At 35.7% G+C, this 23,946-nt stretch overlaps 1 protein-coding gene and 1 pseudogene across 7 annotated transcripts in view; one reads left to right on the plus strand and one right to left on the minus strand.

The window, feature by feature from the left end:
* Positions 1 to 480: 480 nt before the first annotated feature.
* The window catches only part of TANK (TRAF family member associated NFKB activator), a 94,142-nt gene continuing 70,676 nt past the window's right edge, over positions 481 to 23,946 (minus strand). For 4 of the 7 annotated variants that reach the window (XM_029934496.1, XM_029934494.1, XM_029934495.1 and 1 more), the window contains exons 5-8: positions 11,169 to 11,245; positions 10,615 to 10,730; positions 4,745 to 5,325; positions 481 to 1,321 (exon numbers count right to left, since the gene is read on the minus strand). In XM_029934496.1, coding sequence (XP_029790356.1) covers positions 1,142 to 1,321; positions 4,745 to 5,325; positions 10,615 to 10,730; positions 11,169 to 11,245 — 954 coding nt within the window. In that variant the 3' untranslated portion in view covers positions 481 to 1,141. Of the gene's footprint in view, positions 1,322 to 4,744; positions 5,326 to 9,891; positions 9,980 to 10,614; positions 10,731 to 11,168; positions 11,246 to 23,946 lie in introns of those variants that run through there. The other 3 variants (XM_029934497.1, XR_003906649.1, XR_003906650.1) reach the window with 3 other exon arrangements.
* On the plus strand, positions 22,235 to 22,511 carry LOC115287776 (annotated as a pseudogene).

Below are 23,946 nucleotides of genomic sequence, written 5' to 3' on the forward strand. Positions count from 1 at the left end.
TTCCCATTTTTAAAAACACTTCTGCCAAAGAAGGCTTAAATTTCTGTTTTGAGAGTTGCAAATCAATGTTCACTTTATAAAACAGAAACCATGCCTCACTTTAAAAATTGGAGGGCAAAGGGAAACCTAAAAAACAAGCGTCATAGGAAGAAAAATGAAAGAGAAGTCTCATTTTAAATAACAAAAATTTGCAGCATTCTGATTTGGTAGCCTTTCTCTCAAATGTCTTCCAGTGGCCATCAATCAGGCTGCTGACAACGAATAACAAATTTCTCAACAATGTAAACATTTCTAATATAAATCAGTAAATGTGGATAGTTCTAACAGGGTTTTAGATTTCCCCCCAGTAAGTACAAATAGGTTTCTTTAGTAAGTTTTGTTTGAAAAATAATTTTTAAATTCAGAGTGATTGACTACTTGTAATTAAATACCACCAGATCTGCTATCACCCTTCTATCATTAGAAAACATGAACATTATAAACTTCCCCCAAATGTAATTTATTCATTTATTTTCTTTTACTCGGGAACAGAGAACACATTTAATGATCATGACATAAGTAACTTTTTAAAGAATATTTAGCTCATTTCATCATGTAGCTATACACATAGTAAAATTTAAAACCATGTATATTATTAAAAAAACACAATCTCAAGTGTTTAAATAATCCTATCAGTAATATATCACTGGGCAACAAATGTCTTAGGTTTGGTATTTACTTAGACATTTATGTTGTCTGCTGTTCTGTATTACAGGTTTATTTAAAAAAATCTATAGTATAAATAATCTAATTTTAAGTGAAACACCCTATAAACATTTGACATCACCAAATTCAATAGATTTAGCTAGAAATCCAAGCAATAAGCTTAGATATTGAAACAAACATAAATTAAGGTAACAAACACTGTAAACATGAATACAATGAATTATAGTTTTCTACAGAATGATCTATCAAAGATAATAAAAGAAAGTTACAGTGGAAGTTTAGGAAAAAATTCAAATAGCTGTGACTAGCTATTTTTCAATGAATGATCTTGAACTAAGTTTTCAATCAAGTATTTATAGTATTACAAACCCAAGATCATAACATAGAACTTGATGATCACATAGAATCATCACACAGAACTGTTTTCAAATGCATCTTAAGTCTCCCCATTAAAGTGTGAATTAAGATGCCGGAGGAAATCCCCCCTGGATGTAATGGATGGTGGGAAAACTGCTTGACAGAATTCACATACTCGAGGTATATGCAGTTCTGAGCCTGTGCCACTTAGTACCGATGATAAATCACTGTCTTGATTGGGAAAGGGCTTCCAAATGGGCTACAGGAAACAAACAGAAACATCCTCTGTTATTTGCAGGTAACATCAACTTACAATACATTCCAAGTTCAAATTTTTTGAGTGGGTTATGTGCACAAATACAAAATTCCTTTATATGAAAGCAAATTACCTTTCTACAGAGTTAGCATCTAACTCAATTCTCTCTTCATTAAGGGCCCAGCTTAACTTTGATTAAGAGTCACTTAAGATACATACATGTACTTTATTTTCACATAGTTAAAAATTTTCCAGTTTTACCACTAGCAAATTTTTAACAACAGCAGTTTTGGAACAACAGTCAATAATTAAGACTTTTTAAAAATTAAATTCTATTGTTTCTATTTTACAACAGAAACCTTAAGTTATAAGGCTCTTACTAATACAAAATGCATTAGACATGATGTGTGTATACATGCATTTTGATCAAGAGCAATTTAAATTTCACTATTGATAAGCAAATACACAATGAATAAAATTTACAGGAATAAGTGTTGTTTTGATTTTCGAAACAAATTTTTAAAATACTAAACAAATTCCCACTGATCAGTTGGTTTTTGAAACCTCAAATATTTAATCATTCAACAAAATCTAATATGGGATGCATTCTTTTGACTATTTTGCTCCTATAATAGTGTATAGTTTTTCCTTCTTTCCCCTTTCTTGTGACTAAATTAAGTGTCGATAGTTGCCAAATTAAATAATTATGGAAAAATCACAATTCAGCAGAACTACTTCCATTATAAGCAGCGCATATATACTGTGAAAATACCGCATTTATTCTTTCTAAAACAAATATCTAGCAGGGCAAAAAAAAAGCATTTAGTTCAATAGTAGGTGCTCAATAAATATTTGTTGATTAGAATATCTTATTTTCCTGAAATACTGTATACCAAATCATTTCAAAAATTTGTTTCCTGATATACCTTGACATAGGTAAATTACCTTGACACAGTTAATTTCTGAAACTTTGAGGAAAATCATCTCAAAGTCAATTTAAAGAGACCCTTTTGGTCTCCTATTGCTAATATGTTTTTAAAGGAACAGCCTAGTCCAACACCTGATACAGTGTTAGTTTTCATTCCCTTAACCAATCTCTTTCATTCTAGTTAACCAATCATTTCCAATAAACAGTGTATTACTAATTGAAGCATTTAAGTTTCACGACATCACTGTCTTCTTATAAACATTTTACTGGACAGCTGCGTACAGTTGGTGTAAATATACAAAGTCTGTCTAGACCGAGATACGTTCAAATATCAGAACAGAGGGCTTATGATAACACTGACTCAATTGCTTTTTTAAGAAGTGACAATTTTATCACAAAAAATAGTAATATTTAAAATGTTTATTTTAAAATCTGGGGTAAGATAATTTTCTTTAGAAAAGATATGATTAAAAAGCAGTGGATAATAAATGTGACTATATAAGCCAAAATAAGAGTTAGCCAGATTTAAATTTTACTGTTTGCAGTTTAAACAAAAAGTACAAGTGATTAATATGCATCTATTTAATGGGAAATTGATATGGATATAAACAAAAGATTGTTTACAAACAAAGATGATTCTTATTAAGATCTATAAACAGTAAGAAATAGACTTAGAAGCAATTTAGCTTCTAACCTTGGTGAGCCTATCTTCTATTGCCAGTTTATCTTCAAAGTCCACACTTACCCTTCTCTATTAGGAGTTATTAGTTTAGATTTGCCCTTTTCAGAGAATTCAGTGGCGACCCCACTCACTGACTCAGCCAAAGTAGTATGAAAATAAAATCACATACAGCAAAAATACACAGCTTGGGTGTATAAAAAGGTGGTAAAGTAGTGGTAACTGATAGAAAATAAAAATCTGAAATGTGAACCCCCAATTTTCACTTCTCTTTGTCATTACCAACAATTTAAGAATTTTCTATTTATGATACTAGCTTTATTAATACAAATAAAGTAGCAAAACATTTTTAAAAACTAAGAAATATTCTTTCAATACTAAACTGCAACATGGCCTTCAAAACAAACTAATTTCTTTGCCTTTTGTGCCAAAATATCAATTATCTAACCTTATGCCCCATGTCTTGTGACAGCTCAGCACCAATTCTCCTGCATTTTTTAAGCTGAATACTTTTCCATCAAGTTGTAATCACATACCAGCTGTTTCCCTTGCTGTAGCATAGAAAGCAAATGCACAATGCAGGGTGCCATCTACTGAAACATGAATGCACACAGACTAACTAGTAAAAGAACAAGCAAGAGATATAATGGAGAAAAAAGTAACAAGCATTAGAACTGATGTACTTCACAGCTCCACAGGAAATCTACTTGTAATAAATGAAATTGTTTAATTTGTTTCATTTAGTAGTAACTATAACTGAGACGATGATGTGGAATAAGGCACAATGTAGAACATAAGTGAGTTTATAATTAAAGCTGATTGTCAGAGATGCCTAGTTTTCCCCACTACTAAAATATGCCACAGCTTGACTACTGCCTCCTTTGTATGCTGATTTAAAAGGCTGTAATCTGCACGAGCACTTAGAAAGCCAAAAGGTATTCGTCAAGTTGTGGGATTTTTAAAAATAAGTTATCTCAAGGCAAAGAGAAATTAAACAAATGTCTGCAAATTATATAGATATTTATACCAGTCAGCATTTTCACAGGCTTCTGCTTATTGTAACAATGATATATTTTTCATTTGCCTTCAGGCATTAAATTAAAAAAAAAAAAAAAAAAAAGCACCATTCTCTAATAGAACCTGAGTTAAACCGGAAGGTAGTAGTGGACTAGAGGGCTGAGAGCTTTAAAAACATTGAAGTGTTTGATTAAAATCATACATATGCAGAGGCCATTTATAAAATATATTAGGCGGCATGCTCACTGCCAGATTAGAAACCAAAACGAAACCCTACAGATCTGCATACTGTGTAACTGAGAATGTAATAGAGGTATCAGATGAAAGACAGTTCACTTATTTTGATAAATAATAATATGCAATGCAATTATTTACTTATGAAAAACATGCATTCTTGCAAAAATGAGTATGATATACACAAACTTTTTAATAAAAAATGTCATTTGTTTCACAGTATGAAAATTAACAAAGAATCCTGTTGTAACACTGATGCTGAGTAAAAAGCTTTGAATAAGGGACTAAGAAAGTGACACATACTAGGTACGGATAAAGCTGACATGTATTTTCAAATGTTCCCTCAATTTTAAGGTACTTTATAATAAGCTGTACCAAAGAAGACAACTGTCTTCTATAATTTCATGTCATTTTTTTACAGAGCTTGGGTTTTTTATTAAAAGCCTTAAGTTTAACCAGTCATTAGTTTAAAAGGAATATCTGATAACCTAAAAGAAGCTGCAAATCTGTGCATGTATGGTAAAATATGTGTCCACGCATAATATATTTGTTAATGCAAAACAGTTACCTGCTGTGGTCCTCGGATAGCTTTTCCCGGGGAATCAAGTGAAGGAAAAGGTGCATCAGATAGGTCCTGAAGTGGCAATGGATTTACATATAATGCGTTATGGTTTCCAGGTGGCAGACACGGAGCTCTATCCAGAGTTGTCCTGATATAAGTGTTTACAAGATTGGAGGGTTTTGTTTTGTCAGTTGTTTTAAGGTTTTGTATAGCTGATGCTATGGGGACAATTCCCTGAATTTCAAATAAAGTTTCTTCTGTTTTAACAAAGTTTCCCGGGTTGTCTCTGAACTCCATATTAAATTTATCCTGGCACACTGCCTCAGATGTGGCAGGACCTAGGATGTTGGGTCTTTCTGGTGTGCTATGTAAGAAAGCAGAGTCATTGTCCATAGGTGGAAACTTGACATTGAATTTAGAAAGCGATTCAAAAGAGGTGTCTTCCTCATCTCGGCCCAGTCCTCTCGGTGTGACAGATGTGATGCATGGTGCACCCCTATTTATATCATCTTTAGCCTGAGGCTTAAACAGCGCTTCTTGTTGATCTGTTTTATCCGTGCACTGTACAGGAAGAGAGCACTGTAGTTCTGCAGGGAAAAGAACACAAAAGGAAAATGGTTGTATTCCAATCATTCTTAAAAATGAAGAGTATTGTTTTTGATTTGTTTTTATAGCAACTGAAGACAACTGGTACTTTTTACCTTTGCTACCACCTTCCACAGAAATATTAGCAGTCTCCAGTAGGTGAACTGGAACGGAGCTTATTAGTCGCGGTGAAACTACTTTGTCTTTTCCTAGGTCTTTTGCTGTAAGTTTTGCATCTTGTTCACAGTTATACTGCTCTATGCTTAAAAAACATTTGCTTGTAGTGTATACATTTAAACATTTTGTCAGTAATGGAAGCTACAACTGTGAGCTTGCTTAGACAAATAAGTTGTTAACAAGTAAAATACTTACTAGGCACATATAACATTATACAGGTTAAGCATCTACATGAATTTGGCCATTTATTACCCCTAATATCACTGTGTCACAAGATAAATCACCAATCAATTTAGCCATTGTGTATTCTCAGTAACCCAAGTGAGGGAGTGGTAGTAGTGGGGGCTGGGGAGAAAGAAGACAGCAGAGGCAAAAGAAGGAGGAGATTTTGGGATGCATGTTGAGAAAACTGTATGTGAATATATAATTCTCCCACCACACACATATAGAGCCTATGGAGATAGCAGGTGGATATCAGGTAGACACCGTGCCTCTGAAGCTCATTTATCTAGGAGCTGCTCATCCAACAAATTCAGCTCTCCAGAACAAATTCAGCTCTCTAGGACACAGGCAAAAGCTAGAAAGTAAGTAAACAGAGCTTCTGAGGAGTCAGAATTAGAGCCAAAAGGCCCACAGATAAATGTATTCTGCTCTTATTCTCATTTTAGATTTATTCTAACAAGCTTGATGATATTTCCCTTAGCTCAGAGCTGGTTAGAAGCAGCAAATTAAAAGGTAAGGATAGGACTTGTTGAAGACAGATATAGATATCAACAAGAGCTGAAAGCATGAGAGGAGACAAGAAAAACAAAATAGCAGATATAAGAACTCAGAAAACACTACAGTCTGGTGTAGGGCCAATAAGGGATACATTTCTCATGCAAAAACACAATGATCAAAGCATTCTCTATGCTCATGATCCTGAGACATGAGAAAAAGCTATATTATGCTCCACAATCTTACCTAAGAAAACAGTAGGTTGGAGATTGGTAATGTGTGATTTTCATTAAGCGGACAGAAGGCAGAGATTAAAAAAGAAACCATCACTTTAAAAAGGTAGTCACCAGAGAAGTTGTATCTTCACAAAAGGAGACTTTCCCAGGGATGCTGATTCAAGCAGACGGGGGTGCACAGAGCACCTTGGATAGAGTCTGTCCAGGTTAGCAGGCACTTTAACAAATGTCAGTTTCTTTCCTTCTGGCCCCTGCAGTATCCTGATGCCTTCTTACCTTTTGCCACAGCACATTCCAGCACAAGGTATTTTCTGTTTGGACATGACTGCGGTATATTGCAACCAAATCCTCAAGTTTACCTTCTTACATACCTACTGCCTCTCTTTAGTACACACCACTTTATGTTACTGGATTATTACAATAGCCTTTGAACTGCTTTTCTGCGTTTAAACTTGGCTCAGAGCCAATCCCTTCTCTACATTGCTCCCCATTTCTTTTCTAAAACACAAATCTGGTCATAGAAGGTTCTATGGTTCCTCATAGAACCTTTTCATGGCTCTCCAAAGCCTCATCCCTCAGAAAAGTCATATAAAACTATTCATGACTGGTCCCCCGTCACCTGTCCATGCTCTCATCTATCCAACTGTTGTACTTCTTATTCTATGATCAACTTGTACAGTTCTCCAAAACAGGAGGCTCTCCTGTCTTTGGGCCTTTGCACCTGCTGTGCAGACTGAAGTGTCCTCTCTGACTACTCTTTACTAAAGTCTCACTTGTCCTTTGTTTCTTAGTGTAGACTTAATTTCTCTGGATAATTCTTTCTGGCTCCCTAAGACCAGGCTAGGCATGACTCACGGGTGCCCCGAGGCTTACACATGTCATATTCTATTTCCAAGTATACTGTTCTTTTTTCCATTAAAGTATATTTCTTAAGATCTTAAACTATGTTTTGCTTCCCACTTAACCCCAGTACCCTGCGCAGTGCCTGACACACAGTATGCCCTCAATAAATGTATTCTGAATGAATCTGTAGTCTGTTCCCAAGACAGCCCAGTATAATAACCCACATTCACTAGATAATCTGTCTGTGAGTAGGAGTGGGATGTTAACTGAGACCAAACTCAATTGTCTGGCAGGATTTCTTTGCCTTTGGAGGTTTCTTAAAGTCCATTAACTCTCTCAAGTAGTCATTTTTCCTGATAGTAGACTTAGCAGTAGCAGGAAATTCTAGGAAATCATAGTTTCTTTGCAGATTACATTTGCCAACTCCAGATAACAAAACAGAAAGATCAACTGCTGAGGTAACCACATTCTATAACACCCGAGGAAGAAATGCTTATCAAAATGATCTTCACAATCCTCACAAGGAGAACAGGGAGAACGATGAGAATCAGCTGCCGCTGCTAATGACAACTATTAACATTAATAGCACTTCTATGTGTCATGCACTACTATAACCATTTTATGTGCCTTAGCTCACTTCATACTGCAAACAGTCATGTGGTAGGCACTATATTATCCCCACTTTCCCTGTGAAGAAACTGAGACATGGAGCAGTTACTATCAAGGCCACATAGCTAACGAATGAGTGGCATATCTGGCACTGGAAGCCAGGCCACCTAGGCCTAGAGCCTGTGCTCTGAACCATTATGCTAAAGCACACCTGCTGTGTGATGTACATATGCACACATGCACATAGAAGACACAGAAGACAAACATGCTGTCTGTGTGGGCACACGCGCACACACACACACATGCGCACACACACACACACACGACTCCCCCAAATGATTTTCTTTTCCAGTAGCTGACCTATCCCTCTGGAGAATAAAACATGGGACACTCCAAACAGCTATAATAAAACACGTTTTCTTTTTTATAGCTGGCGGGCGTGCCTCAGCCACATTAAATAATCTTCAGAATTAAATCTGTTCAATCGATGAGTTATTATAAAAAAAAAGATTTAAATGAGGTGCACAAAAGCACTTGTCATCCTGACACTATACTGAGAAACATAATCAGGTGGAGCAAATTGCTTTTCTATTTTGTTTATTTTAAGACACTTATTTTTGCAAGGAAAAAAAAAACAAAATGAGAAATATTTTTAGATTTCTAAATTTTAAGTACAGGCTGTCCATTTAGACTACTTCTTAGTCTAATTACCTTGTATATTGACAAAAGTAAAAGATCGGATGGTTGTTTGGAACTCACAATCCTATATTCTACTCTCTTTATCTTCCCTCAAACAGGACTCTCCTTCATGGACCTAGTGGCGCTTTTTATGAAGCCACATTTGCTTAAACATACATTTTATCTTCTCTAGCCTTCTCAAGGCTACTGCCATAAGGGGATGAGAAGAAAAAAAAAAAAAAGGAAATGTACAATTCTACTAACTCAGCAGTTTTTCATGAATTATATATTTATGTAAAGGTAAAAGTCAAATTTTAACAAAAATAACATGGAGACAATGCTAAATATTCTTTCCAGATGTATTATGCAAATCACATTTAAAATAGTTTCTTTAGATTTTTATTCGACGTAATGTTCATCCTTAAAAAGCCTGAATAGGCATCTTTTCCCAAATCATTTTTCCTTCTTTCCCTTTTGGATCTACTACCACCAGAATCATATTTAATATTTTGGGGTTTGTCTGGACCCAGCAAAACCTCACTGCAGTCTATGCCACAGCAGATCTAAAATGTTTCAAGAATAATGTTGTACTTATTACCTGTGTTGCATTTACTATAAAACATAAGAATAATGTTAGGAAGCAGTTTCAGTGGGGAAGAAAATGAAGCTGAACACTCAGTGTCCGAGTTGACAGATACATAGTCAGATTTAGACCTGTACAATTTAAAAATGGTCAAAGTATTAAGCCACTGATAATGGGGTAGATTCTCTGTGTAACGATGAATATATCACCAGTACAATGTTTTGAAAGGATGCTGATGTTAAAAAAATCATGTTTATGAGTTCTATGTACTACATCTCTATAGCTAGTACATTTTAAATAATTCTTTTACTTCAGAAGTACTTAGTGTCTTTAGCCTACACAAAAGATCAATTTCTCATGAAAATGACAAAAACTGAGGTGAAAGAACTAGCATTCTTTCTGAGGAGCTAAAGGGGAAGAAGGAGAAGAAATAAATTATGTCTGTCTACAAAGACTGTTTTGTTTTTCCACCATATTGTGTACCTTTTCTGAAAGTAAAACAGTAGTAGTATGCAAAAAATGAATTTCCACTGTAAAATGATTTCTAAATAGCCTAGATATAAGAGCTGTAAGAGATGGAAAGTGATCTTTAATTAAAGGGGCATTAGCACTGCCGCAATATCCTTCAGACTGAAGACTGTTAGTCACATCTCTTGGGAACCATATGCAGAATATCTCAAATCACAAGACTAAAGGAGAATTTATCATTTTAAGTGATCAGTTACCTTCCTTTTGTTTGTGGAACTGTTTAGTAGGCAGATTCGATCCCTGGTATTTTGTTATTCATATGGAACGGCTGAAGCAAACACCAGTCTGGGGTTTTAGGAAAGGTAAAGGCTTTAAAAACACAGTGCCACACATGTGTAAAACAGATGTTCCTTCTCAGTTATGTTTTATACTGAATTTGTATGTTGTCCCTCCAGTAGACTAGCCTCACAAAATAGGAAATGTTTATTTCTTGAACCAAATTATAAAAATCTATCCACAGTGTTTAATGAACTCTCAAGCAGAAGTTAAATACAAACCTGATGTTATAATTATACTTCGCTTACATGTGGTAGTGCAGCTTCAAGGCTGCTTACTAACACCTGAATTAATGTTTAATTCACCCCCCAAATAGCAACTGAAAACTTTGAGGGATATTTCCTATATTTATTTTGTACTCTTTGCAGGGTGGGACTTCTCATTAAGATGATTAGTAATTACATCACTCAATTCACTCTACATAGTTCCACACACAATAAAGAGAGAAAAAAGCTGATCATTAGATAATGTAATACAGTACAGAACTTAAGCAGCACTTACCCATTATAAGTATTATAAGTGCTAGGAGGCGCAAATTGCAGATCCTTAGCACTTAGTAAGCATTTAGAAATATTTTCACAATCAAAAAGAAAAGCATTTAAATCAATCAGATTAATGGTACTGTGTGTTAAATCAAACCTTACCAGTTGCAGTGGCCGGTACGCTAAGTTTGCTTAAGTGGTCTTTTTGTGCTTTTGCTAGCATGCATATTCTATGAAATTCTTCTTTTAGATCCTGGAAAGTCTTCTCTATATAAGCCCTAAAAATGAATATTTTAAAATATGAGGTTTTTTTCATTAAGTATTTTCTATTATCATTACATTTACATAGCACCATTTTATGTATCAAAAATAATTACTGAAAGGTGAAAGTTAAAAATTACTTTAAAATCCTAGAAAATGTCCCAAACAACTACTCTGATGTTTGGAGAGCCAGGCACAGAGGCACAAGGTAAGCAATACGTTAAAAGTCCTAATATATACGAAGCCCAGACCAGCACATGTGCTTATTCATCAACCACACTTTTGCTGGCTGTCTCGTTCTCACGTTAGAAATGTCAATGTACAGATTTTTGTTCTCAGTAAACATCTTAAATAGAAGAAAATGACATGTTCCTCATTTTGATAAGATTTTACATTAAGATCTGTCCATATAACATAATGTGGTCATAATACTTGGTCTATTGAAATGTTAATACCTTTCATGGAATAAAGGAATGCCAAGACTCCTTGGTGAAGTTTCTTTTCTAGGAGAAGAAACCTCTTGTCTTCTTACCTTAAAGATACAAAATAATCACCACTTTAAATTGCTTCTAAACTCAAATGAGAATGGGTTGACAACAAATACAATGGAAAATTCATCTTCCTCATTGAAACATAAATTTAGGTAGTTTACAGATACATATTTTTCTTTCTTTAAATGAGAATCATCAGGGGTAGAAAAATAGGATGGAGACAAGAAGTATTTCAGGCAATGTCTGTAATTACTATTTCCAGTACTGACAATTAAAGAACTTTCCTCAAATTCAAATACTTAATGAAATTGTTACTCTGATCACCAAGCACCTGATATGACCAGAAACTAAAAATACCAGGAAAAAAAAAATCTGTGAACGTGTGTGTGTTTACTTTTTTCCAGTATTGCCTATAGGTTTAAGTTAATGTCTTTGTATTTTGCTATATTTTCTTTGCTGAGAAATGTAGCTATATTTATAGGAAGAAAGAAAACCAGGCTACAGCACCTTAGCATTTAACAAGCATTTTAAAGATAGTGCAGTGATGTATTTAAGCTACTTTCTGAAGCTAAGTTCTTGCCTTCCACTCCCACCCTGTGGCTTATTCTGGTATTACATTTATTCTGACCTTTAAAATCAACACTGAAGAACATGTAATAAATCCACTGTATGGTTTAGATTTTTAAAAAATCTTTAATCATACCTAGAAAACTTTGTGTATTTTGTAAAGTCAAAAATTGGCAAATTCAAAGATCTGAAGAAGTCTTAATATACAATCATAAATTATAATTCTACCCAAAACTGTATAGTCTAAATAAGTTTAAGTTCAAATGAAACCAGTGGACATTTATATTTAGTGACTTTTTGAGATTTAAGGTTGTTGTAGCCATTATAAAACTGACGATTTTGCGTCAATGTTTCTTGTTTTTCGAAAAGTTCCTTTGGTTTCTTAGGAGTTTCATTTGTTCTTTAAGAAAAAGACTTGATTCCAGTTTGTTTTTTTAAATTAGTATCTTCTCCAATTTATTTCAGTTTACTGCTCTACTTCTCTAGCTCTTTCTAAATACCAGTGTTTGCTTAACATTTCTAAAATAGAGTATCCCTTTAATTAGTAAAATAAAATCTCAGCAGCCCAAACAATTGGTGGTTTTATATATTATGTTGTCAGACTGAGGTAACAAAAAGATCATTTGCTGCCGCAGCACACTTTTGTCTGACAAACATTTAGGCCAGGTCTTCTTCTGGACTAAAAGTGTTTTACTGAGCTTATGAACCAGTCACATCAGAAGACATTTTCACACTCACAGTTTGTTTTTAAAAGCAGTAGACAAGGTTTTTCTTTAGTGTTATGTGCAATTAAAGCACTCAATGCATTTTAGCGTGGACTAGGAAGAAAGGCAACATTTTAAAGATAGCCAATCATTCAGGATGCTACAAGTATGAAAACAAACTTTTATTTATTTAAAATTTTTTTTAATGTTTTACTTATTTTTGAGAGAGAGAGAGAGACAGACAGACAGACAGACAGACACAGTACAAGCAGGGGAGGGTCAGAGAGAGGGGGAGACACAGAATCTGAAGACAGGCTCCAGGCTCTGAGCTAGCTTTCAGTACAGAGCCTGATGTGGGGCTTGAATCCACGAACCGAGAGATCATGACCTGAGCCAAAGTCAGATGCTTAACCTACTGAGCCACCCAGGTGCCCTGAAAACAGACTTTTAAAAGATACTATATTAAAGGATGCCTGGCTGACTCAATCAGTAGAGCATGTGGACTCTTGCTCTTGGGGATCATGAGTTCAAGTCCCCTGTTGGGTATAGAGTTTACTTAAAAAACTAAAACAAAGATATTATATAAATCTGTATCAACAAAATCAGAGAAGAGGTAATATTAAGAGAATAAAAGCATTTGGCACTTTAATGTTAAACAAATCATAATAAAATGTGATTAAAAATGATTAATCTTCTTTTAAAATTTACTACTAGAAATCCTCAATAAGAAACAAAATTATTTCATTAGGAGCCAGCTGACCCCCTGAACTATGGGGTCAGAACTGCCAACCCCCATATACATAATCCATGTATAACTTTTAACTCCCCCAAAGCTTAATTACTGATAGCCTACTATTGACCAGAAGCCTTACAGTAACACAGTCAACACATATTTTGTATGTTTATGTATTATATGCTGCATTCTTACAATAAAGTAAGCTAGAGAAAAGAAAGTGTTATTCCAAGAATCCATTTATAGTACTATACAGCATTTACGGAAAAGAATCCACATATAAGTGGACCCACTCAGTTCAAACTTGCGTTGTTCAAGGATCAACTGCACTCGAATTTTAACCTAAAAATGAAGATATTTACAGCAAGTAGTAAAGACTATTCCAGTTCCAAAGTACTGATTTTGGAATCAGTACTTGGAATGATTGCTTCTGATGTTAAAAAAAAAAAAAACAACTTAAAAATTAAGGGGGTGGGGGTAGAGAGGAGGAGAAGAAGGTGAAGGAAAAGACAGGAAAAGAATGATAAACTTTTGTATGGTTTGGTAAACAACCTGTGTCAACTTACTTCTCTGTCATTTAGATTTGATAATTGCTGTGTGTGAATTTATCTAGAAGATTCTTCAGGTGTAATATAGGGGGCAAAGGGAGGACTGTCTTATTAAGAAATTTCCATGAAGTATGTAAACTTAGGGTCTTCAGATTTCTTTGGGATTAGGAATTCAGCCCTGCTTACTGTTATTTTTGTTACTATTATTGAAGAAAAATATTACAATTGTACTAGGCAATACGCTGCATCTTCTATCATTCACACCAAATATATCTTTGATACAGTTCAAATGAAAATTTTAGGTTTCAGGCATGTTAAGAAAAAATTTCAAAAGGGCCCTTTTAATGTGTTAGTTCTGGAAACAAACAACAAAATTGGCACGCAGTTCTCGGGCATTGTGAAGCAGGCTTTATCTAGAATGGGTGTAGCATGTCAATGCTATTTTCCATTGTAGCTATCTGACAACTTTCTGAAAACAATCATTTATACTTCAAAGGATGTAGAATTAGTGTAGTCAATGGCAACTCCAACATTTTCCCAGAAACTCAAGACTTGTTTTTCAATGCTAATTTACTTAATAAAGACTATGCAGTTTGTTGAACATCCCAGAGAGTAAATAAACATTAAAGGAGGTAACTTGTAGTTTTCTTTCTATTTTCAAATATTATCCAGGCCGACCCTGCACTGCAAGCTGAAGTTACTGCAACTTCAAATGAGAAAGCAAGGGAACTTTGAACATTATATTTTAGGAGATTTTAAACGTTAAATCATTCAACAAATGAGTTTATTTTGAGGTACTAAAACTTAAAATACTTAACATTATAAACTGTTCCAAGTACTAGTTTGGAAATGCCGAACTTGTGGAATGAATACTGAAATAAGAGCTTTACACGTCGTACTTTTCATTTACACTTCCACTATGGCGCTGGATAAGTCATTCAACTAAATCATTAAGATAAACCCATTTGAAACAGTTGAAAGATGTTGTGAAATGATTCCTTAAATTGCCTCTTATGTGAATTGGGAGAGTTTTGTTTTAGTGTAAATCAATTTAAGTTTTTCATAGATGGGTATCATATTAAAAATATATGTTCCAGGGCCAGCTGAATATGCAATGATACCTAAGAAGGAAAAAGAAAAAGTGGCTAATATTTTTGTTAGTCCCAAACCAGGTTTATTCTTAATGCAAAGATAAGGGAGAACATTTTGGTGTTGGTCCAGGATCTGTTAGATATCATCATCTTAAAGGAAGAAATGTATGCTTTCCCCAATTCTTGTCTTTTTAAAATATTTAGCACAAAAGTGAAAGTATTTTATTCCTTTTATAAACTGATTTGAAAAATAAAGAAATGACTCACAATAACCAAAATATGGACTTAAGCTCTCTGTAAATGGATGACTGCATAAAGAAAATGTGGTATATATATTTCTATACACATATCTATCTATCTATATACTCAGTGGAATACTGTACAGTTGAGTCTTTAAAAAATTTTTTTTTAATGTTTTATTTATTTTTGATACAGAGAGAGACAGAGCATGAGAGGGGGAGAAGCAGAGACAGAAGGAGACACAGAACTGGAAGAGGGCTCCAGGCTCTGAGCTAGTCATCGGCACAGAGCCCAACGTGGGGCTCGAACCCACGAACGTGAGATCTGACCTGAGCCAAAGTCGGAGGCTTAACTGACTGAGTCACCCAGGCGCCCCTGTACAGTTGAGTCTTGAACAACATCGGTTCGAACTATGCAGGTCCACTTCTATGCAGATTTTTTCAACAAATACAGGATAGTACTGTAAATGTATTTTCTTTATGATTTTCTTAATCTTTTCTTTTCTCCAGCTTACTTTATTATAAGAGTATATAATACATATAAAATACAAAATATGTGTTAGTCAACTGATAACAATAAGGTTTTCGGTCAACAGTAGGCTATTAGTAGTTATGGTTTGTGGGAGCCAAAAGTCAGATGTGGATTTTCAACTATGAGGGGAGTCAATGTCCCTAACTATGTATCTACATCTAGATCTGTATCTGTATCTGTACATACACACGTACGTAATGACTAGATCAACTTTAAAAAAAGAAGGAAATCAGGTCAGTTGAGAAAACATGGATGAATCTGGAGGAGATCACACTACATGATATAACAGCCAGGCACAGAAATACAAATTTGCATGATTTTACTTCTATGTGGAAGCTAAAGAAGCCAAGCTCATTGAGGTAGGGAGTAGAATGGTGGTTGCCAGGGTTTGGAAATGGGGGAAATGTTGGCCAAAGAGTACAAAGTTTCAGTACTGCAGAATAAGTTCTGAAGATCTAATGTATAGCATGGTGATTATAGTTAATTCTATGACATTGTATACTTGAAACTTGCTAATGAAGTCAATCTTATATGTATTCATCACACACAGAAAAAGATAACTATGTAAAGTAAAGGCTATGTTAATTGGCTTGACTTTGATAATCATTTCCTAATATATACAGGTATCAAAGCATCATATATACTAAAAACATATACAATTATTTTTTAATGTTTATTTTTGAGAGAGAGAGAGAGAGAGAGACAGAGTGTAAGCAAGGAAGGGGCAGAGAGAGAGGTAGACACAGAATCTGAACCAGGCTCTAGGCTCCAAGCTGTTAGCACAGAGCCTGACACAGGCTGGAACCCATGAACTGTGAGATCACGACCTGACCTGAAGTTGGATGCTTAATTGATGGAGCCACCCAGGCACCCCATGCAATTTTTATCTGTTAATTATATCACACCTCCATAAAGCTGGGGAAAACGCAATAAAATTTAGACTCAAAATCATTTTTTTCTTAAAAATTTTAAGTAACTGAAGTCAGCAGAATTAAACTGTTATGGAACTTTTAAAGATAATACTAAATTCATTAATACAATGTATATTGTATATATGTATTCCATATAAATCATATGGAATTTAAACTTTAAAAGGCTAATATTGGATAAGGGTGTTAAGTTTCCGATGATGCATATCTGAACTACAGCAGTGACTATCACTCTATTCCAGGATTCATATCAGAGATACCCTCTAAAATTTAGTTAAGATGCAAAAGGAATATTTATTTTTAGGTGGCTCAGGAAACTGTGTGTAGCCAATACTGGATTTTGTTTTTGGATGAGGCTTAATAGAATTATGCTTTTATTTTATATTATATATAGTTTTATTTTTTTGAGAGGGAGACACAGAATGCAAGTGGGGGGAGTGGCAGAAAGAGGGAGACACAAAATTTGAAGCAGGCTCCGAGCTCTGAGCTCTCAGCACTGAGCCCCACACTGGGCTCGAACTCACGAACTGTGAGATCATGACTTGAGCCAACTACTGAGCCACCTGGGTGCCCCAATGGAATTATGCTTTTAAAACAGAAAAAAAGAACTACACTCTTAGTTGGAACAATGTAATTCAAGAAATGAGCCAAGGTTGATAGGATGGATTAGTAAAGGAAATATAAACTGTGGAATGGTTATAAATACTAGCTTGATAAAGTTTTCTGCAGAAAAAGAAGAAACAAATGAGCAGTGAAAAAAGAAACTGAAAATAATTTACTTGCCACTTACGTTATTGAAACTAAGAATGAAATGAAAGAGGAAACTAAGGAATATTTTCTTACCAGTTTTAGATATACTTTGACAAAGATGTTATGGTGAAGTCAAGCACTGAATACTGTCTAAATAGGGAGAAAGTGAGAATAGGGCTAAGACAAAAGAGATTAAGGTGGAAGCAGGTGGATGCAGGAACAAAATATTACAAAAAAAGGGATCTGATGTGAGTATAAAAGCATAGTAAAAGAAGAGTTTGAGGAAAGTAACCAAAAAAAAAAAAAACCAAGAAAAATCTACTTATGAGAATTTATGGCTATGTGAAATCTATGGATCTCTCACCCTCATTAATATTACTGAAAATCTTAGCCACCAGACCATAGATGCTGGCGAGGGTGTGGAGAGACAGGCACCCTCCTACACTGTTGGTGGGAATGTAAACTGGTGCAGCCGCTCTGGAAAATAGTGTGGAGGTGCTTCAAAAAACTATCCATAGAACTCCCCTATGACCCAGCAATAGCACTGCTAGGGATTTACCCAAGGGATACAGAAGTGTTGATGCATAGGGGCACATGTACCCCAATGTTCATGCAGCAATGTCAACAATAGCCAAAATATGGAAAGAGCCTAAATGTCCATCACCTGATGAATGGATCAAGAAGATGTGGTTTATCTATACAATGGAATTCTACATGACAATGAGAATGAAATCTGGCCATTTGTAGGAAAGTGGATGGACCTCGAGGATGTCATGCTAAACAAAATAAGTCAGGTGGAGAAGGACAGATACCATATGTTTGCACTCATAGGTCTAACAGGAGAATAGGAGACACCTAATGGAGGACCAGGGGGAGGGGAAGAGGGAAAGAGAGTTAGGGAGAGAGATGGATGCAAAACTTGAGACTATTGAATACTGAAAACGAACTGAGGGTTGAAGGGGAAGAGGGAGGGGGGAAAGAGGTGGTGGTGATGGAGGAGGGCACTTGTGGGGAAGAGCACTGGGTGTTGTATGGAAACCAATTTGACAATAAACTATTTAAAAAAAAAGAAACAAAAATGTTTTAAAACCTGTTAATTGAAATCAGCTATTTGGATAAATAATTAAAACATTTTAGAATTTCAAAATAATATATTACTGAAAATCTAGCAAAGCAAAGGAACACAGATCCTGAGTCTGGTCTGCTCAGCATGCAGAGTATGCCAGGCAAACCCAATGCAGTGCAAAATGGGATCCATTCCAGAGTTCTGAAGGAAGCATCAAGAGAGTAAACAATATGAACATGAAGTTAAATACCCCATTACTTCCAAGATCTTTACAGGATTCTGGTTTAATGTAAATCCCCCAAAATCACTATCAATACTACAATATTCTTTTAAAAAAGTTAAAATCCTTTACCAGTAGTAACATAATGACTATAATTCCATTCTATTAAGTTAATTTGAAGCAGTGTGAGATTAATACTTTCCTATCATCTGCCTCTGGACATGTATTAGGTTCCTTTTGCACACATCTTCCTGAGGGCTCAATCCTACAAACCGTGAGAACATGACCTGAGCTGAAATCAAAAGTCAGATGCTTAACTAACTGAGTCACTCAGGCGCCCCTGAATTTGTTTTCTTAATAGGCAGAATAATCAAATTATGGAGATGCATTTTTATGAAAAATAGAAAATGAATACCTTAAATGACCAATCTAAAAAACCAAGGTTTCCCATTCCCCCTTCACCCCTTCTCCAAACACTACATTTAAAATGAACTGATTTGGGAAAATCCTCTTCATTAACCACAAATTTAATGTCATAGCATTATCATGATGAACAGAAAATATGTTTGTGAAAATAGCTGTTAAGCAATTTGTATATATTAATTATTTAACTTCATCCACGTAATCTTGTGAATTAGGTACTTTGATTTTAAAGTTTGCTGTAGTAAATAAGGCTTTGGAGAGGTACATGATTTGTCTACAGTCCGGTATGTGGGGTATCTGCAATTGGAACCCTTATCAGTGGTAGGATCTTAACTTTTCCAGTAGAGAGACGGCGTGGCTGCCTGAGAAGCTCCTAGTGTTTTTTTTGCACGGTGAGGTAGACAGATACAGAATGTGACATTCACACACTGGACCAATGCAAACTAATTTTAAGCTTCTAAAACCTGTCAAACAATCAATACATTTTTCACTGAGTAGTGATGAGCCAAATTTTGATGTTTAAATTTTACCTGGGAAATAAAACCTTTGGTGTGGCCTTATTATTATTATTATGTGTTCAAGAATGTTCAAGTAGTAATTTACATTTAAAAATAACCTAGATAGGTTTACTCAAGTTCTGCCAAACAGGTTCACTTGCTGGAAGGAGTAATCTGGCAATAGTTTTTCATAATAAAACTTCATAGTTCAAGTATTTCTTCAACTTACTATTAGAAGTTAGCCATTTGACAAAGCAGGACAATGAGGTACCTTATTGATATTCTATCCTCTCAAAACATGAACTCTCCTCCTGCCTTCTCATCTCCCAGTAGAGGACTGGGCATAGTTATAGTAGCTGATTTAAAACCTTGTCTGATAATTTCACTATCTAGATCTACTCAGGGTTGGTGTGTTCCCTTGCAGCTGGGTCACATTTTACTGACTCTCCAGTTATTGAATAATTTTGGACTGTACCCTGAATACAGCAGAGACATTATGCTACATGGTGCCAAGAGTGGTGATATTTTTGTTTCTGCAGGCACTTGGTTAGGCTTAGACTCCAAACTGTCACTCCTTTCAAGAAGGGTATTTCAGATTTCAGGTCACTCTTTTAAGCCTTAGCTGCAAAGTGCTTTGTTTGTCCAGCACATCCAAGGGCTCTGGGGACAGCCAGAGACTTGAGCTGAGTCTAAACACAGAAGTTAGGGTTCCCTTTCCTTCTCTAGCTCTCTCCTCTCTGGGGCTCCTTCCCTCTCCCTGGTGGCTGGCTTCTTCTGAACTCATTTTCTTTCTTGATTCTTCCAGCCAGAAGGATGGCGGGAATTCTATTGGCATTCAGCCACTGCAACTATGGCCGTTCTCAGGACAAAACTACAGAAAACTGGGAATTTACTCTGAGCTGATTACTTGCTCTACATTTTGACTCCTCTCTAAAATATGCAAAGTTCAGTGTCCAGTTCCTCAGGGAGCTGTTTTTGTATATGTTGTCAGAGTTAATACTGTTATTTGTAGAGGACTGGTTAGGGACTCATTCTTCGATAACAGAAGCTCCAACTTGCAAACTCAGGGTTTTTGTTTCATTGTTTTAATCACTTCATTCTTCTGAAATTTACCATGGTTTTCCAGAGATGTCTTCGTCATGTATCCAATGCCTTCTCTTAAAACTCTCATTTTGTTCACTGCTCACTTGACAGTATTTCACACTACTGACCATATCCTCCTCCTTGGAACATTTTTTGGCTACCAGTACAACATGTTATTTAGGTTTTCTTCTTAAGGTTTGATATGTTCACTGGCCTCTCTTCCTAGGCCATGAATGTGGGCATTCTCTAAGGTTCAGACATGGGTACACTGTTCTCTCATTATATACTTTTCTTATCATTCATTCTCATGTCAAATCTATCGAGTATTCATTTTCTACAGTCTGTGTTTCCAGGCCTGCCCTCTCTCCTGATACCACTCTCAACTCTTTTGATCCAATATATTTTCACTTGTTCTGTTGTCTACTGTAGATCAAGTTTTAAAACATAACCTAATTACCTTTTCCTCAAGTATGGTTCCTATTTCTAATCTTCATTTTCCTTTTAAATATAAGGTTGTTCTCCTTAACATCAGAAATCTTAGGGCAAGATAAAACCTTAAAGAAAGTGAGGTTAGGCTTTCCTGAAATAGTAAAATCCAAAACAAAACTGTAGGTCTGACAAAGGGCAAGAAAATGCCAAGATCTATTATCTTCTTTACGTGGAAAAAGAAGAGACATTTATCAAAAATTAGGAAGGAAAGAGTTTTAGATTCAGCTTTAGAAAAAGTTAGAATTTGGCCTCAGGGCAAGAGGAGAAGCAAGAGAGAGGGACAGGAATGGGGACTCTAAAGGCTGCGGCATGGAAAAAAGGAGAGAATGTTTAAACAGCTGCAGCGAGAAGGAACGCAAGAGTCATTGTGGCTATCTGGCCACCCAGCACAAGTTAATTTCACATGACACTTCTGCACAAGCCAGCGAGCAACATTATGCGGATGCAAGATAGAGGGAACCATACCGTCCTTAATGTTAAATAGTGAAGAGTATTTAGAGATAAAAGAACTGGGTAAACCCATCCGACATGGCTGATACGGAACTACTTAGATCAAAACTCAGTTGGAATACAAAAATCACACCACTGCTGATAAACGAAATGGGAGAGAGAAAACAAAAGACATCCATCTTGGATAGAAAAAAATCTTTCAGGGAAAAAGTCAGGTTTTATAACATAGCAAGTAAGTGGCAGAATTCAGACAGTATAATGTATTAGGTGCAAATGAAAAATCGGGTGAGCCTTCCCTGCCTCTCCTCCACCAAATTCTAGAAATATCTTAAGGGGACTACAAATCCAGTAAGAGGCTGTTAAAATACAATATTGGGAAAAATGCTAGCTAGAGATTCTGAGATTCTGTGGTTAAATGATGCTAAGTGGTTTTCTTACTGCTGATTTCAGATCCTATAATATATTCTTATGCCTTTAAAATTTATCCAAAAGAGTACTCAGTATGCAGCATTTTACAGGTCTGGGGTTCTGTGGGACACTTCAGGAAATATATCAGGTACCACACTATCTTTTAACAGATTAGAGTCAAAATTCAGTTTGCTCCAGACTTAATGTAGTAGGTATAGGTAAGTAACTGGGAGCAATTTACTGGTATTATGATTTAATGTATAAGATGTGCTCTCTGGGCTCAGACCTAGTTTGTGGGGACATGTCTAAACACACCAAGAAGGTTGGAATGACCAGTAAATGTGGAACCCATTATGGTGCCTCCCTTGGGAAAAATGGTGAAGAAGACTGAAACAAGCCGGCATGCCCCATACACGTGCTCCTTCTGTGGCAAAACCAAGATGAAAAGATGAGCTGTGGGGATCTGGCCCTGTGGTTCCCACATGAAAACGATAGCTGCTCATGTCTGGACCAACACCACTTCTGCCGTTACAGGAAAGTCAGCAATCAGAAAACTAAAGGAGTTGAAAGACCAGTAGAAGCTCCACCATTTGAAACCTTTAGCCTATAATAAATGGGTAATTTATGTAACAACAACAACAAAATAAAGTATAAAGATGTAAAACAATTATTGAATAAATGCGAAAACGACTGACGAACAAGCAATATGACTTCCATACATAAATAAGAGTTCCTGAGGGGATGTTAAGAGTATTCTTAGAGCATCACATCTTTTCAGCAGAAGGAAGAGTAAGTAACTTACTGAGAAAAAGGCAATTATTTTTCTAACAGAAAATTATAATCTGGTAAAAACAGTGGTTCTCAAAATAAGGCCTAGGATTCCTGGGAGTCTTGAGATTCTTTCAAGGGATCCACTTTTGGGGAAGAAGTCTGTCTGGGCCTTGAGTGTCCCTGCCTTTTTTGCTGTGTATGCCAAGAACACAAGGCTCTGATTGTTCTTTACCTGAGATAGTTCTGAGGACTGCGTTGGCAGAGGGCAAACATGAAAGACAATGTCTCTCTTGGACAATGAACATGCTGCTTACTTCCTGCTATAAAATGATAGATCTCCCAAGCTCAGCGTTCCTCACTTTTAATGCAACCCATCGCATATGTAGGCATCTGTGTGGGTCTTACCACGTTACCGTTCCCCTGGAGGGAGCAATGCAAATAGTAATGTTCTTGTTGCTTATGTGCTGTGTATTATAAATGTGTTTTTCTCTGACTCAAGAGCCTTGTGTCTTCTTACAGCATCTCTGAAACAGTAACGGGCTAACCTAGCTTATGAGTAGGGTAAAATCAAATCCCTGACCCTGACATCCATGGTGTCAACTATTATCACAGTACTATTAGATACTATTAGAAGTTACTTGTTTTTTTTTTTTTTTTACTCTGTTGGTATTTATGTCAATGATGCAAAAGCAATGGTGAGTAAAACTGCTAGTGCCTGAATATATCATGGCCATGATACAAAACTGGAGTTACTGTACTCTTTAATGCCACATACTCAATTAAAAAAAAGATCCCTTGGTGTCCTGAGATGTCTCCTTGATGAGATAGTAAAAGTTATTAATTTTATTAAATTTTGATCACAAGTCAATAGCTTTTAAATATGGTGTGAGACAAAATAGGAAATACACACAGAAGAACTCTATTTCATACCAAACTACAAGGGTTGTCTTGGGGGAAAGCACTGGTTCAACTGTTTGAGTTGCAAGCTGAACTAGTCACTTTTTTAATGGAACACCATTTTCCCTTGAGAGAATGACTGACATGCAAGCTGTGGTTATTCAGACATTCTCAAAAGCAAATGAAGTGAGCCTCTCACTTTACAGAAAACTGACAAGCCTTGTTGTCCATGAAAAAAATTTAAGAAAGTGGAAATAGGAATCTTGGGAAATGTGCACCCCTTACAGTAAGCTTGACAACTGTCCAATACTTTTATGATGACATCAGTGATGATGTGATTTTAAA

Source organism: Suricata suricatta, chromosome 3, assembly GCF_006229205.1.
Source record: "Suricata suricatta isolate VVHF042 chromosome 3, meerkat_22Aug2017_6uvM2_HiC, whole genome shotgun sequence".
Classification (NCBI taxonomy): domain Eukaryota; kingdom Metazoa; phylum Chordata; class Mammalia; order Carnivora; family Herpestidae; genus Suricata; species Suricata suricatta.